The 17,432-nt window shown below is 40.4% G+C and overlaps 1 protein-coding gene across 1 annotated transcript; it reads right to left on the bottom strand.

Moving 5' to 3' along the window:
• Positions 1 to 224: 224 nt before the first annotated feature.
• On the bottom strand, positions 225 to 15,772 carry kcnj6 (potassium inwardly rectifying channel subfamily J member 6). The gene is made up of 3 exons (XM_084373267.1): positions 15,546 to 15,772; positions 4,563 to 5,483; positions 225 to 1,426 (listed from the first exon to the last, which is right to left on the bottom strand). Exons 2-3 carry the CDS (start codon positions 5,458 to 5,460, stop codon positions 1,074 to 1,076), a joined length of 1,251 nt encoding a protein of 416 aa, XP_084229393.1. The 5' UTR covers positions 5,461 to 5,483; positions 15,546 to 15,772; the 3' UTR covers positions 225 to 1,073.
• Positions 15,773 to 17,432: the final 1,660 nt, after the last annotated feature.

The following is a 17,432-nucleotide window of genomic DNA, read 5'->3' as shown; positions in this document are numbered from 1 at the left end:
ACCAGAGACCTTATTTCAAGCATTTAACCAAAACACAATTCAAAAAACTCATTGACTTTTGGACTACAGCACTTTTTATGAGATTACATGCAGCTTCCTCCGGAGAGACAAAAGGCTTTATACTACTGTAAAGAGACCTGTGAACACACTTTAATGTCTAAAATGGTGGAGTTACCCTTTAAGTAAAGGATCCCAGTAAAATCAACACGTAGAAAGAGAAAAAGTCAAGTAACACAATTTGCAATTTACTGTTTATTATTTCTGATACTGTTAGGTGACATGTGAGGGATTCCTGGAGACTAAAACAGCGACTAACCTCCACCAGAGGCCTCCAATGTGCAAAAGTGACGAGATGCAGTTTTAAAGGGCCATTGTCTGAAGTCACTCGGCTGCAAACAGCAAGTCATGGCTTCACGAGGAGTTGTACTGTAGACGTGTCGACGTACTACCTTCAACAGACATTTATCATTCGGGGAAGTATTCGTCATTGGTTTCAACTAGTTTGCATCCATTGAGATGTACGTGTTCCTTATAGCATTATCATCATACAGTATATATACACAATACAAGATAAATTAACTGCTGATAATGTTTATACATGCTAATATATTTCTGAAAAAAACAATAATGAAAGCTTTATACATACAGTAAGGCGTAGAATATATACAGAACTAACCTAAAGGTATTATTAGTATCAAACATCTGTCAAATATTCACACCGCAACAAAACAAAGAATTCAAAACGTTTCATAGTATATACAAAAATACTTATGCAAATGCCCCTAGGAATATCTTAATAGAAAAAATAATAGGAATCTCATCAGGAGGACATCACATTATATTTGAAACATGCACTTGCCGCAGAGGGTTATCAGTTCAGCGGTGGGTCACATGTCTACATAGATGTTGTTTTTGGGGTTAATCACTGAGAAAAAGCGGTTCTTGGTGCAGGGATACTTGGTCTACTGTGCTCGTTTTGTCCTCGTTTAGTACTTCAAAAGTCTCACCGCAGGCTCGTGCGGCGAGACGTACAGTACGCAATAATCTCATATGGACCTCAAACGTGCTGTCTCTCACACTTTGGACTCGCTCTCGATGTTGGCAATGTCCCCGTTCCTCTCGGTCTGCTGGCTCTTCCCCTGCTCGTCCAGGCTGGTCTTGGTCTCCTGACCCTCCTGCTCGGACTCTGGCAGTCCCTGCTGGCTCAGCTTGCTGGCCATCGACCAGGTGAGGGGCAGGCGGCTGCGGTTGGCCATGTCAGAGAGCTCTTTGGCACTTTGAGAGGGTGTGTTGGTTTCGTAGATGTCGTGGAAGCTGTTGTAGTCCACCTCGTAGAAGCCGTCCTCCAGCGTCAGGACCGGGGTGAAGCGGTAGCCCCACTTGATCTCGCTGCTGACGTAGGAGCTCCTCGCCTGGCACGTCATGCCTGGAGACACAATGCAACAATGATGATTAAAAGTGGGGTGCATACAGCGGATTTATGGGGAAGTCAAGTTTGAGCAACCTTAGAGGGTCAGTTTATTCAAATTACAACAAAAAAACAAACATTTTTCCACTTTTCTCTGATGGTTCTGCTTGTTTTGTTCAGGTTTTGAGATATTTGTCTCTCAAATTTCTGCCTACTCCCTAAAATGTTGGTTTGAATGTTTTATTTTTAACATTTCTGTTACAGATGTGCTTTTTATGAGTATCATCCGAGTACAATGTGTCAATATCTGTTCTGTGAATACTTTTCTAATAAATAAATATAGCAACTACAGCACTTTCAGGCTTAAATGTACATGTTATGTTAGCCCTGCCCATTCAGAGTACAGCTGGGGATATAGATAATTTAGTTAATGATCAGAAACAGATACAGATAATGATGTACTTGCTCATCCCAATAAGTATATGCATACAAGTATAGTGTTGCCATGGATTCACAGTGCTGAGATGCTACAACTTGTACCACGTTTTTCTTTATTTGAGCGTATAATCGTTGACATTTTGGCGAATTGGTTCAGTAAAAGTATGCTGAATTACCTTTAAGCAGCTCTTGTTTGTGATGCATCTATAAATGTACAGACAACTATCATTGTTTTCATTTGATAGTGATGAAAACTTAAAAATATAAGGATTCTAAGGCAAGTTCTGCAGTTAGGGGGAGCGTCCTTTCTCTACGATTACTCTTTGTACATTTACTCAAGTACTATACTTAGGTTCAATCTTGAGGTACTTTACTTGAGTATTTCCATGTCCTATACTTCCACTCTAAATACATGTAGGCTAAAATAAAACAAGTTGTAGCATCAAAGCTATGATTACTTGTGGATTTATTTGTGCTGGACATGGAAATATGGACATGTAAGTCAGACTAAATCAAAAAAATATGTTTAATGTGAGTTATGAGGGACGAAGGAGCACGAATTTTGAAGCAAACTAACTTCATGTTTCTGTAAAACACCTGTCCTCCTCCTCACCTCATGCAGTATTGTTGCCTCACACCTCTCCCTTCAGCTGTCTCATGAAAACCTCAGCTCTAAATAATCCACAGACCAGCTTTTGTTTTCAAGAAGTGAAGGTTTCTTGTCTCTACTGTCGGCATTGTTGGTTGTTTGTTTGCCGTTTCGAACATGTCTGCTTTTCACTGTCACACAGCCTGAAAGTTTTGAACCTGACCGATAAGATGATTTTATCATTGCACATATGTTTTATTCAGTCTTGGAGATCTGAACTCTATCATCCATTCCTTCACAGTTAACCAGACAGATAACCTCCCTCTCTCTGTGTCTCAGAGGCCAGTGTCTTTTAATCACTGTCAGATATCATTTACTTGTGTTTGGAGACATGAATCAGTGTCCTGTTTGGCTCGGCTGTCAGCAGGAAAGTCCTCTGTGAGCCTCCAGCAGCAGCTGCTTGAAGCCACACTACTCAGACATTATGTAATTGGTTTCATTTTCTTATGACTGTTAGTGAGAAGAATGATTACATACCATTTCCTAACAGATATCAGGCATCTTAACAACATCTTAGCCAACTTATTATTAAACTTTTAAGTTGAGATGTTGGGCGAAGCTATTGGGGGAGCTCACGGCTCTAGTTTCTGCCTACATCTGTCTTTCTATACATATTTCAGTTAATGTTGACAGGCAGTTGACGAGTAATGGGCATCAGTGTGCTGGTTGTCACACAGTGGTTTAGATCTGACAGCAGCAAAGACAGAATGAAGTCTTCTATAGATCTGTACGTCAGACACAATCATGTACACTGTGAACGGGGAGATTTGAAGTTGTATTGTGAGACCTATACATGCAAAGAATGGTTCGAGTTGACAGTAATGATGAGATATAAAGTCTCAAATTCAGTTAAACTGAGTATAAGCATGGGGCTAGGAACATGGGGATGGGATACGCAGGTCTTGGAGACTGTGTGCGCTGCATCACTGCATTGCTGTTGAAAAGTTGCAAATGGCACTGGAGAAGAGGTGGGGTCGAGACATAAGGAAAAACTTCACTGAATGAGAGAAATCATGGATACTGTAGCGACAGGCTCGAGGGATTTTCACTGTTCTTTTCCCCATTTCTCTTCTCGTGCATTGATTCGCTTAGCTGATCAGCCAATCAGAGTGATTTCTCTCACCGACAAGGGCCACAGGCGCTCACTGACAGGGCTAGAGATGCAGCGATATATCGGTTTAAAGGTAAGAAAATTGACAATTATCGTACCGTGTGCATTTGCTTGTCTACGATATTGAATTCTACAATATAAGTGTTTATTAAAGTACATATATTTCAAGGTTATATCAAATGTCATGTGTGTCAGGACATACTATCTTATGAAATTCTAATAAAGTGCCTTTTCAACAAAAAAATTGCAACTGATAATAATACCATTTGTGATACTGCACATCATAAAACTGATGTTTTCTAAGATGGTTATCATACGGTGAAAATCTCATACCGTTGCAACCCCTAACATTAGCCCGCTCCACATGAGAACATGCTGGTGTTTAGCAGGTAAGGTTCACACTATACTCACCAGCATATTTTAGTGTGTTAGCATGCTAACATTGGCTAATTAGCTCAAAACACAAGTACAGCGGAGGCTGTTTTGCAGGTATTTAGTCATAAACTGAAGGATGTTGGATGATCGAAAACTTTGACCTGATAGATGAGACATTTTACTCAAGCAACAAAAGTCAGTACTGTAGGATTCATTGTCAACTTCATGGTGATCCATCAAAGAGTAAATGGACCAACTGACAGACCAATATTAAGCCATACCCCTGCCGTGGATTAAAATCTGTTGTTGCATTGTTTGTTAAACTGAATGAAACTAATAAAGAACATTTTTAAAAAGATAATATCGCTTATTGAACTGCATTGTACTCATGAAACAGGTCTGTGCTCAATAAAAAAGAGGTAACTCCTTAAATCTGAGGTAATGAAACACAATAATCATGTATTTTCTAAAATAACATGCGGGATAAAAGGAACAATTAATGTACACTTTGTTGTGATCTATGCACAATATCATCCGATATTCAGCATCTAATTGTGTCCAGAAAACGTCTGAAAACTCACCTGTGGCCTCCACCATCCCCTCCAGAATCACAACAATCTCCAGGTCTTCCTTGGCCAGGTATGCTTGTGAGATATCCCAGAAGGGGCTGTGCTGGTTTATCTCATGGCAGATGATGAGCGGCGACACGAGGAACAGCCTGTCATCTCCCGTGTTGTAGCCCACATTTATGTCCGTCTGGTTCAAAGGGATGAACTCCCCTTCCTTGGTCTGCTTAGACTTGATGAGCTTGGCCCTGATTGACGCCTCCACGATGTGCGAGTTTCGGAGGTCTCCAACTCTGAACATCAGGCACAGCCGTCCATCTCTCATCGAGATGACCGCATTGGTGGAAAACACTAGTGTCTCAGCTCGCTTCTTGGGCTGTGAGATCTTAACAAACATGCAGCCCACCATGAAGGCATTCACGATAGATCCCAGCACCGACTGAATTAAAAGCAGAAGTATCCCCTCGGGGCATTTGTCCGTGATGACTCTGTATCCATAACCAATGGTGGTCTCTGTCTCAATGGAGAACAGAAAAGCTGATACAAACCCATTGAGGTTATTGACACATGGAGTCCACTTGTTGTCTGCTAAATGCTCCAGATCGCCCCGGAGGTATGCAATAAGCCACCACATGAAGCCAAAGAAGAGCCACGTCACTGTGTACACCAGCACGAAGATGAAGAGGTTGAACCTCCATTTGAGGTCTACCAGCGTGGTGAAAATGTCCGTCAGGTAGCGGTACGTCTCCCGGACGTTTCCATGATGGACGTTGCACTTCCCGTCTTTCTGGACGTACCGCTGGACCTTCTTTCTTCTGGCTACCTCTGTAAGCCGTTTAGGCAGGTCCTCACGGGCCTGCTTTGGCAACTTGGGCTGTCTGATGATGGCCGGGCTCTCCACATCCTGCTCCATGGGGTTTCTAGGTCGATTCAAGCCTGTTAGAGAGGAAAAATGTGGTAATTGGTTGTAATTAGCAAGTGCAAGAAGCTTTTTTCTGCTTTCATTCAGAGCAAATGCACATGAGACTTTCTGTGGTGGAAAGAGACAAACTACCCTTACAACAAAAACTAAAATTCTGAAGTACTTTCAGTTTTCAGTTTTAAAATATTTTTACTGCACTACTTTTTACAGCTTTAGCTAGTAGTTACTTTGAATATTAAAGGACAAGTTCATACAAAACTTTACACCCATGACACAAGGTCCAGCTCACGCACCCATATCAGACAGAGTGCACGCTAATGCTTTAAGCTGAGCAGCTACAGTGAAGATTTTGGCTTTATAAAGGCTTTAAATAACATCTTTTCAAAACAATTTGGGATCTCAGGGCTTCGGAAGACTTGGACGAGCTGTATGGAGACATTGTATGTTTTTGGATTTTTAAAACAAGTCTACAAAATGTCACCTGACTTTCCATCGACATGAGGGTGAGTATATAATGACTCTTAATGAATTTTCACTTTTGGGTGAACTTATCCTTTAAGTTATCATAACATGGTCAGGTAATAAAAAAAACACATCAAAATTAGGAGACATTGTTAAAAATGTCTTTACCTCAATCTGCTGAAACTTTAGAGGAGCATTAAAATGCACAATACATCAGAACTAATACACCATTCTGTCACCGAGGAGTACCTCTGATACTTATTTCTGCCACTAGGGGTCTCTATCAAAACAAAACAACAGGCGTTTGCCGAGCCCTCCACACGGCAGGGTGTAGCCACAGCTCTGCCAGACCTTCTGGAGGAATCAACACCCAGATTCTGCTCTGAGACACGGCTTATTAACTTTTGGTATTAAAAGTGTATTTATCTTCACTCCTGTTTATCAACCTGACTGCAGCAGGGATCCAGGGAGCTGACCTCCATTGTCGGGTGTTTATGTAATGTAACGTTGACGACAGACTGGAGCTGGAGGGGAAATGTACTTTACTTCATGAACATAACGTGACAGACAGGAGAGGGGAAAAAGAAGAGAGAGAACCAGAGTCTCTGGTGAGTGCTGAGTGTTGTGAGAGTTGACCTGAATTTAAACACACACGCAAATAAACATGAATAACCAGTCAGTCAATCTCACTTCCCTGGTAGTGAACACACCAAATAAGAATCACCAGTGCTGATAAAAAATCTTTCTGATGTGAGTCAGCCACAAATGTGAAAAGGTATGCTTTAAAGTTTTATTAACGTTAAGTTTCCCTATCCTGGAAGTACAAGAAAACTTTGTATCTGAGCAAGTCTATTCATGGCTGCGGCAATGACTGCGCTCTATAATTAGCCCTGTTAATGTTTAAAAATGTGTAATCACAGAAAAAGTTCGAGATGTTATCAACTTTGCTGACACACAGCTCCTGCCTGACTGGTCTTCACACATACGGTTATTCTGCCAAGTGACAGCCCGTTAATGAGATTTATGCACTCTGGAGGCTGTTTTGGAGGAAGCAATACGCTGTTTCAGTCAGAAAACAGACTTCAGAAAGACTTAATGTGGACGTACTCTCAGAATGATTGGCAGCAACACAAACAAGGCAAGCATGCAGATGATATCATTAACAATAGACCTCCTACTCTGCCATTGTTTTCCAGTACCACCACCACATGAGTTGAGACCAGTGTGCTGATTTGCCGGTAGTACTAAATCGTCTCAGCGCGAAAACTGCAACTACAGTGAGGCCGAGAGAAAACGTGTCACCACCCACACTGCAAAAAGCAAGCCTCACTTTGTCACAGTAGCTCCTGCAGTAAAGAGTGAGTGTGTAACCTGGTTGTAATGCTTTGTGGGTGTTCGGGAGCTCCTCAGCACCCACAAGGAAACCAGACTGTGAGGTGACCATATATGAAAAATAGGATAATTATCCACTGAAGATATATAAAGGTTTAGAAACAGGGTCAGAGCAGAGTTTTAACTGTGACCTAAACTGTGCCCATGTCTATATTTACATTCCTGACAGGCGTCTGACCTAACTGGCTCGAATAAGCGCTTGTCAAAAACATTTTTAGCACGAGGTGGAGGTCAACCAGTGCAACTAAACATCCAGAGCTCCTCCACCTGTGCAGGTGACAGAAAACACAGAACCTCAAATCACCTTTTCACTGTTACCTGTGGTGTGATTTGAAGGTGGCTGGGAAAATCATTTATTCAATTATTAAAGAGTAGTAAGGTAACATTTTATAATAATAAGTCAATAAGTTGGTACATTTAGAGTTAACTGGAATGGCACTCAGTAGAGAGCATACCTCCTCCAAGGCCCAACAGTCCCTTTTAATACATAAAGCCTAATTCAATATCAAGCTTGATAGCCCTGGATCACCATATATCCTAAACCAACCGTAACATCTTGCAATGTTACAGAAAGTGAGAAAAACAACAACCAACAAACAACCAAACAACAACCAAACAACTAAGCAACCGACAATCAAAAAACCAACAAACAAACAACCTACCAACCAACCAACCAACCAACCAACCAAAATATAAAACAACCAAACAACCAAACAACCAAAATATAAAACAACCAAACAACAACCAACCAACCAACCAACCAAAATATAAAACAACCAAACAACAACCAACCAACCAACCGAAAAAAACAACAAGCAGCCACCAAAAATAACAAAAAACAAGTAAAATCAGTTGTGATATATTTACATAATTAACTGTAATTTGACCATTTATTAATGGTGGCTATTATAAAGTGATACCAAGAGTAACTTTCAACATGAATTAATTATGACACAGTAAATGCACACACACACACACATTTTAAATCTTTCATAGACCAGCTGCTGGTAAAACAGATGAAGAAAAATCTGTTGAGTGTTCCCCAAAGGTTTGCACGAGTTAGTGCGTGACTGAATCAAACGTAACATAAGTTTTATGGCGCATTCACGATATGATTTACAACATCGTGCTGCTCTGCTCCGTTCTGGAGCTAATCTGACCTCCACCGAGGGGGAAATAAATCCGGCGCCTGCGAAGTACAATGTGATTGTTATGTGATCCCTCTGATGTGGCTGACACATACACAGTTTTTTTTTTTTTTTTTTTCCTGCCGTGCTGCGTGTGGACAGATTCTCTTTACTTTGCACATTGCCTAAGCCACCATCAGTGTTTTTACCACTGGAACAAATGGCCGTGCTGAAGCCGTTCTGCTCTCCATTCACGGGGGAATATTATGAGCTTGAGCAGCAACTGGTTTCCATGGCAACGCCACAGCTCAGTCTACCAAGTGCTCACAATATAGCAGGAATGTACTGGATGGATGAGGCCACACGGCATTGGGTAACATTTGTCTGTTTCATCTCGTTTCAGAGGGCCTGAGGAATAACAATGTACCGAATGTATCTGCTTTGTGCATACAGGTGTCATTCATGTAACAGCTGGTAGTGTTTTTTTTGTTGTTTTTTTTCTGTAACAGATGAATATCGGTGAATAGAAACATTATTATGCGGGCTTGTTGTTTGGAGCACGTTTGATGTGATGGAGCTGACAGTAAAGAATAAAATCAAATATAATCAACAGTGGTTTTAATTGTTGCTGATGTTGTAGTTTACCCTCGGGATGTAGGGAAGATTTTGATTAAAGCTGCTGTAGTTGACATTTTTATATTACAGTGGACCGAGTGACTATGTGGACAAGGGATGTTAATGGTTAATCGATTCATTGATTATGCGTTGTTAAGAATTTAATCAATGTATCAACCAACAAACAGAGATGGGCACAAATACATCAAGAAGTATCTTGTTCAAATTACAAATACTCAAGTAAGGGTGCCCCGATCAGGATCACTGATTGGTGGAAGCAGTATCGGCCAATACAGATCACCAATCTAAAGGACATTTCTTTACGCCATTGTCGTCTGTAGTTGTGAGTTATTAGTGGCATTAAAACACATCATTAAAATGTTGAAGAAAATAGAAGTAGTTAAGAACAAAATGAAAGTCATAAGTAAACTGTCAAATACAGGGTTGAGACAAAATAAATAGGACTCAGAATTTAGTTATCAGTTTTCTGGGTCTTTGTACGGAGGTACCATGACTCCACCACCTGGTCACTGCTCATATCTGGTTACTTATGTTTGGTAAAATGTACACAGATGTAAAGTGACTCAAACTAAACTAAACCTCCAAACTGTAGTGAGTGAAAGTACTTCAGTAGTGTAAACTTGTTGTGTTGTGACATTAAACTTCACTGTTTAACACCTCTGAACAGAAACTCTCAGTCCTGTTGTGTATTAGCCTAAGCAATTAGCTCTGTTAGCTTTTAGCTCCCACAGCAGGACTCTGCTGCTCGCTGGCTGCTAACAGCTAACTAGCCACATGTCAACATGTTTCGCAATGTCCTGCCAGCAAGCCCTTTGTGACTGAGGGGATAGATAGACTGGTATCACGGAGCATTTCTCGTGACGTTAGCTGTTGTGCTGAGTAGCCTCTCAGTGATTGTAAAAAGGGCCGACAGAGCGCTGTGGAGAGAGAGAAAACCATGGTAACAGCATGAAAAGAGGCGCTCTACTGTAGTAAGCAAAGACAGCGTCTGTCACTTCAGTTTGTCCATTTGCTAATCGACTAGAGTAAGAAAGGGAACGTCGGGTGCAGAGCCAGGTCTTCTGGAGAAGGCTGGAGAGCTCAGAGATTACTTTTAATCCTTTGAAATAAAAAGTGGATTTATCTTCACTCCCATTTATCAACCTGACTGCAGCAGTGATCCACGGAGGTGAGCTCCATTGTTGACTGCCGACTAGAGAGGGGAAAGTTACATTACTTCATGAATGAGTGCTGAATTTAGTCAGAGGTTGATGTGAATGTAAACACATTCGGGGCAAATAAACACTGTCGCCAAGAAACGTGAAGAAACACAAACGAATTATCGAATGTGACTCAGTCATAAATGTTCATGGACAAGGAAATGTTTCAGTTTTTTTCACGTCACGTTAAGTCTCATTCGCTGACTTACTTCCTCAGTCTATCCTGAAAATTATAGCGACAGGTGACCCAATGAAATGCACCAAAACTCAAGAAAACATAAGAAAAGGTCATTTCTAGATGTTTAAATTCAGAATTCTTATATCTTTAAATATAACTTGAAAGGCTTCAAAAATAAAACAAACCCTTCAAACTCTCTTATGCAATGACTGGATGATAACTGATGGGAGGAAGGGTTTAGCAAACGGTTAATTAGATTGGTTAAGCAGGTGTAATGGAGAACCAGCAGCCACTCATGAAGTTACTTATGGACTAAATCGAATCACCGGAGTTTATGGCATACAAGATGGTTTGTTCCACTAATGGTTATAGGGAGCCTATGCTGAAGACATGCAGCAGGATGTGCTGTATCGGATCAACCTTATAACTCAATGAAAAGTGTCTCGGGACGCATGAACATATCAGCAGACTCTCATTGTAATCATGATCAGCTCCTTTTTTTCATTATCTCCACTGTGTGGTGTAAATTTCAACCAGGTAGCTCGATCCAGATGTGGCCGTAATTGAGCTGAGGCCACGAGGGGACATGAGCTATTTTTAAACAGCTGAACACAGGCAGTATGGATGCCACACAAAAATAATTTTCATATCTTACCACAGTTTATCGCTGTCTTTTTAGATCTCAGGCAACAATGGTGTTCAGTGGATGAAAACTAGCCTCATTTAACAAGGGATTTGCAAAAATACAGCAAAAAAAAGTCATTGTTGTCTACGGAGACGACTCATCAGTGCGGTGCATGGGACCCAATTACATAAGATCATGCAGGCTGGTAGACCAGTTCACGGATCAGTTCACTAAAATTGCCCAAAAATAAAATAAAAAGGAGAATGATAGGCTTAAAGTGCTTTATTTATATATTATTGATAAATAGACGTTTGAGGGGAATGAACTGTAAAGCATGAAGCCCCAGCCAGCGTTTTACTGTTGCAATCCATCAACGTTTAGCATTAATATGACAAGGTAAGAAATGGATTACCAGATACAAATTTTACCTTTTTTGCAGCCCAGTCACCAGAATAAAATGTTGGTATTTTACATTTCTGAAAACAACAGGTACAGTTGTGTTTGAGCTTCATGTCAGCAGGTGCAGGGGGTGATGGTGGCATAATAGCTGGGCAGATATTTCTTAACGAGGGAAAACTCCTGGAGACATTCTGACATTTGAAAGTGTGAAACCGTGGGACACATTTAATGAGACGTCGTGGTATGTTTCAGCCCTGTCTGTGGAAACAAAACTGAATAATTCAAACAAGACAATAAATTGTTTATTGTTGAACTGCAAAATGTCCTGACTCCAGCGTTCGATAAGCAGATTTTAGGGATTGTTGCAAAAAATGCCTGTGATATACACACGTTTTTATATCGATATCTGAATTATTTACTACTTTATATTCGTATCGGCATCAGCCCCAAAAATCGCATATCTGTCGCACATTACAAAAGATGATCATATCCGAACCCTGACCAAGACTTATTTGTGCCAAATCCTAAACAGCCCATGAACACAGCGTTGTTACAACATAAAACTGGAAATTGAACCTAAAGAAATGTAAATCGTATGTAATCGTATATCGTAATATCTTTTTATGAGAATATGTAATAAGTGAAGTAAGAAATACTGGGGCTGGGTGATACGATCTTAAAATAATATCACAATTAAACAAACAAACACACAAAGCTATATCAGGATACACGATATGTATTATGATATTTTGAAATCTCCTCAAATCTCCTCCATGAATGTCCATGATTGGGCAACAAAATCAAATATTAAAATATTTTTGATCGAAAAGATTAATCCATCCATCCAAGTCATAATAATGAGATAAAAGTAAAAACTGTGAGATAAAAATTCAGATATTATGAGATAAAAGTAAAAACTGTGAGATATCAAGTCGATATTATGAGATGAAAGTCAAAATAATGAGACAAAAAGTCAAAATTATCGGATAGAAAGTCAAATTTATGAGATAAAAGAGTGGAAAAAATGAGATATCAAGGTGATATTAAGAGAAAAAAGTCAGAATTATGCTACAAAATCACATCATATTATTGACCAAATACCTCAATATCGAGTTTTGGAAAGAATTAACACAATAAGATGTTTTATTAATTACCATCAGTAATGTGGATACAATGACTAAGTGGTTAAAGGTCAGTATTAGAATAAGTAGAACAGTCTGGAAAGTTCAGGTCACTTCACTGTAATGCAGCCGTTAAAACCAAGAAAAGACATCACTTGTGTCATATCAGAATATAACGTTATATTGCCCAGCCCTCAGAAATATTAACAGAAAAGCTGTCAGTGTTTTGTGTGTCTGCAGGTGTTCCTTTCTTTCTGCATTCAGCCCCCACCAACCTTCACCAATAAGCTGCTGTAGGACAGACTGTATTTTTGCCCGGAGGTGCATAACATGTCCACCAAGCTGCTGCGGAGCTCATTGCTTTGAGCTTTGAGAGTGAAGGCACTCATTAAACACACGACTTCATCAACAGATCCTCTCTCATCTGGACTACAGCGTCTGGACAAGCGAGCGAACAGAGCGCCGGAGAGAGTCGTTGGCGAGAAAATGTTAAAGTGAGGGGGGCCAAAAATAGGATTTTGAAAAGTAATTTCCATCCTCGGTGGAAATTACAGCCTCCCAGCCATCAGACAGAAAGCCCACTGTCTCATTATTAACAGAGGGTTCAGCTCAACCTCTCAGTTTGTCGCAGGGAGAAGCAGAACATCCTCTTCACGTTCTCAAGCAAACCTCTAAACTGACACAGCTCTGAATCATCACGTTACCAGATACCGTGTTACTACCAGGATCCATCCTTCAGAGATACACTCCACTACAACGACTGTCAGGAACAACAGCTTTCTGCTCTGCTGCGGCTGCAGAGCAGGTGGTACTCTTAGCTGGATCGTAGCACGAACTGAAAGATCCTTTTGTTTGGAGGAGGAAGCTTCTGTGGGAATTTATTAAAGATGAAACGATTGTAGTGGGTAAACATCCAGCACGCTTTTATTAGACTATGACTAAGATTTATTATGAAATCTAGTCATCAGACATCTCGTTAAATTGTAGAATGATTCACTTCGTGTTTGTTAGAGTCGATTAGAGATTAAGAGCCTACAGATTAACTGGATTGATTTGAAATTATATGGTTTTAATAGTGATTAAATTAACATTGTGCAACATTAAAGGGATCTCTCTCACATTAATTAGCAAGAAATGATCAGTTATTGTGAGCTGTTAGTGCTTCATGGTGTTAATATATGATATTTGAATTATCTCAGGGTATTTACCCACAAAGCTCTGATGTTTAAGCTTCCACATTACCTCACATCTCTTCTCTTATTCGACAATATATGATCAAATAACTACGTATCCTTGAAATCCCATATGGTTACTGTTTAAATGGTATGAACTGCAAACTGCCCTGAACCTTTATTTGCTCTTTATTCTAATTAATTATATGTCAGTTAAGGTTGTCTGGTCTTATTTGTGTTGTGTTGTTGGTGGGCTGGTTGTCAGTCTCAACTACCTAATTAAATAAAGTAAATAAATGTAATAAATAACTGTAATTTGTCCCTGTCACGACCTAATAGTCATTTAGGTATGTTGAGCTGTAATTCTTGCAAACACGGGTGTAATACACATGTATGATCTGTAATAATGTTCAGATGAAAGACAGAGAGGAAGAAATTGTGATTTTCCAGCTATATGAAGCTGTTTACTGCTTCTGTCTTTAACATCTAGAGAACAAACATGAATTAGCTAATTAGCAGATGACTGGCTCCACTTTATTAGCTTGTAGTCGGTTAATTGAGATCACTTGTATGTAAGCCCATTGTCACCAGTTGAAGAAAAACATTAATCCATCCCATGGTAAGTCATAATGAGATGAGATCAAAAGTCTATTTTATGAGATTTAAAGTCATAATTGTGAGACAAAAGTGAAAATTATGAGACAAAAAGTCAAAAATCTGAGAGAAAAGTCAGATTTATGAGAAATCATCATAGAGACATCATATCATATCATACATGTCAAAATTATGGGATAAAAGACACAATAATGGGATATAAAGTTAAAATTATTTGATGTTAAGACTATATTTTGAGATAACAAGTCAAAATTATGAGACATCACATCCAAATAATGTGCTAAAAGTCACGATAATGAGACAAAAAGTCACAAATAATAGGATAGAAAGTCGGAATTATGAGATATTAAGTTGATACTTAGAGAGAAAATGACAAAATTATGAGACAAAATGACCAAATTATGAGATAAAGTCAGAATTTGGGGACATAAAGTCGAAAATAAGAGATAAAAGTCATAATTATGAGATAAAAATCTAAATTACGGGATATAAAGTCCCAAAACTATGAGACAAAAAGTCCATGTTTAATCTCATAATTGTTGTTTTTCCAGTGGAATATTTTTTCTCAGTTATTATGCATTATTTCATGTGTAAGTGGCAGAGGTGATCCTCCATACCAGCTGTGTGAGTCCTGAGATAAAGCCCAGGAACAGGCTGAGTTTATGGCAGCAGGCTGGGCTCCATGATGTTTGGTGGCTGGGGATCAGGTGCAGGAAGCAAAGCGAGCAAAAACCAACAGGCTGGGACATTTCCCGTTGCCGTGGAGATGGCGGCTGGATCCAGCCCATAATAATAAGGACAGCCTGCTAATCTCGGGTTGTTTTCACCGGTGTGTGGCTCGTTTATTAGCCCGGGGGTCCAAGCGGCGATGTGAGGCCCGCGGGCCTGCGGGAACATTTCTCCCCCTTCAAACACCTTCCAGTCTTTCCTCCATCTAACCAGGCTCCTCCATCATGTCACAGCGGGGGGGGGATGAGCCTCACATCTACACCCAGCTGCCTCCACCACTGCTCATTATTCTCTTAATTAATCTCTGATTCGTCTTCCACTGTTATGTAACTCTACCACCACCCCCCCCCCCCCCATATATAACAGATGATTACATTTTCAAGCAGCTGTGATCAGGAGCTGGAAAAAGGTGCTCGCCTACCTGGTGCAGCAGATACACGGTGGTCACTCCCCGGGTCATTTTAAGCCGTTTTGTTCCCATCAAAATTGCTCCAGCTTGAGGGGGGAGATGCGCTGTGATTATCAAGCCGCTGTCTGCGAGGAAACCGACTGAAGGATGGCTACTAATTCCCTCTTTCCTCCATCCCTCTCTCCACTGGAAAAAGACATCGGCCGTCAGCCTCCACCCCTCAGCTGGGAGAGAGACATAGGTGAAGACTGGGGAGAGAGAGAGAGAGAGAGAGAGAGGGAGAGAGAGGCACTGAGGAGGAGGAGGATGAGGAGGAGGAGGAGAGAGAGGGGGAGGGAGGCGGAGAAATTAGCCTAGTAGTGATACAACAGTGTACTGCATGTTGAAGATGATACAGCTCGTTACATCATAAAACGTGTTTCTTCATCAAGTTAAAGGAGCGATATGTGAGATTTGTGAGATTAAAGGAGCAGTTTACTCAAAAATGAAAGATTCGGTTGAGTCCATAAAATGTTTCTGGAGCGTCACAGCGATTTTGCATCGTCCTAGACACCTGAAATAGAAGTGGACTTATTTAAAAATGTAAAATAAATAGATAAATAAATTAAAGGCTCCGCACAGCTCATCTGGCTCGGTTTCACTCGGCGCAGCAGCCCGTTGCGGAAAAGGAGCGGCGTTTCCACCACACCAGGGCTACCGGCTCGACGGTGTGTCTTAAACGTGCTTGTCTCAGTACTATCGAAGAATCACGGCTAACAAAAGTGGCTCTGCAAATTCAGTTAACATGTTTCATTTCCTGTAACTTCTCCACAATAAAAGCCCCCCTGTTATTTAGCCATTAAAAAGCTTTTATTTTGAAGCAGCATCACAGGAAATGGTGTGTTTTCCACCAACATGACTCCTGAAACAGCTGAAGGCGAACACGATGAGACAGTAAAACACAGCAGCAGAACAAACAGGACGAGAGAAACTTAAGAGACTCCGGTAGAAGCTACAATAGTACTGAGAGCTGAACACAGTTTTTTTAAAAACATCTTTCTATCAGGTTTCCTACTCCGGAGCAGGTCCATTGCAGGCGTGGCTCTGCTCAACTCAGCGCAGTAACACTGGTGATGGGAAAGCAGATCGGCGTGGCTTGGTTGAAGGAGTAAATATTGTCTTTTTTGGGTGAACTTAAACTTTATTTGTACTTGTATTCTGTATATTCTCTGAATCAAAAGCAGAAAGAAACAGACTTCCGAACCTTGAGAAAATAATATGACTAATTTTCAATGTAATTTCAAAAATGACCCAACCCAGGCCTGCGAGCTGCAGGGCTAACTGAGCTAACTAGCTAAGGGCAACTGCAATTGGCTGCAGTTAGCGGTTACTCTGGTGATACGCTGCCCCCTACTTTTTTGGAGTATGAATTCAAAAAGGTGACCGACTCTTACGTACTGCACCTTTAAATAAGCACATTCATGAGTAAAGACTTAGAAGTATTTTGCACAATGCCATATGATCAATAATGACATACAAAAACATGAAATATTTCCTAATTTACAACATCTATTCACATATTTTATCCAGTTTGTGGCAAAGTGAAGGATTACTTACAATACTTTTCCACTTTTGGTCAAACATCAGGTCAGGAGACAATAAAAAGAAAAAAAAAATGGTTATAATCTTTCATTATGCAAACAAAAGCAGCACAGTGGACCGAACCTATTAACACTTTGATTTGGATTTATGATTTCCCCAATTTGTGACTTAGCAGACAAACCATCTACAGGTCAGCATCTATCAGGACCGTGTGCCTCGGAGCTCTCCATGGTGCTGATCTCTTGTACACACCGGTGGGAAACTTCTAATGACGCTCAGACGACGGCCATCTTCAAACGCGGACTTCATTTTGATAAA

Source organism: Pagrus pagrus (assembly GCF_965226575.1).
Source record: "Pagrus pagrus genome assembly, chromosome: 14".
Taxonomy (NCBI): domain Eukaryota; kingdom Metazoa; phylum Chordata; class Actinopteri; order Spariformes; family Sparidae; genus Pagrus; species Pagrus pagrus.
The sequence above is the reverse complement of the archived record's forward strand: the minus strand, read 5'-3'. Positions and strand labels throughout refer to the sequence as shown.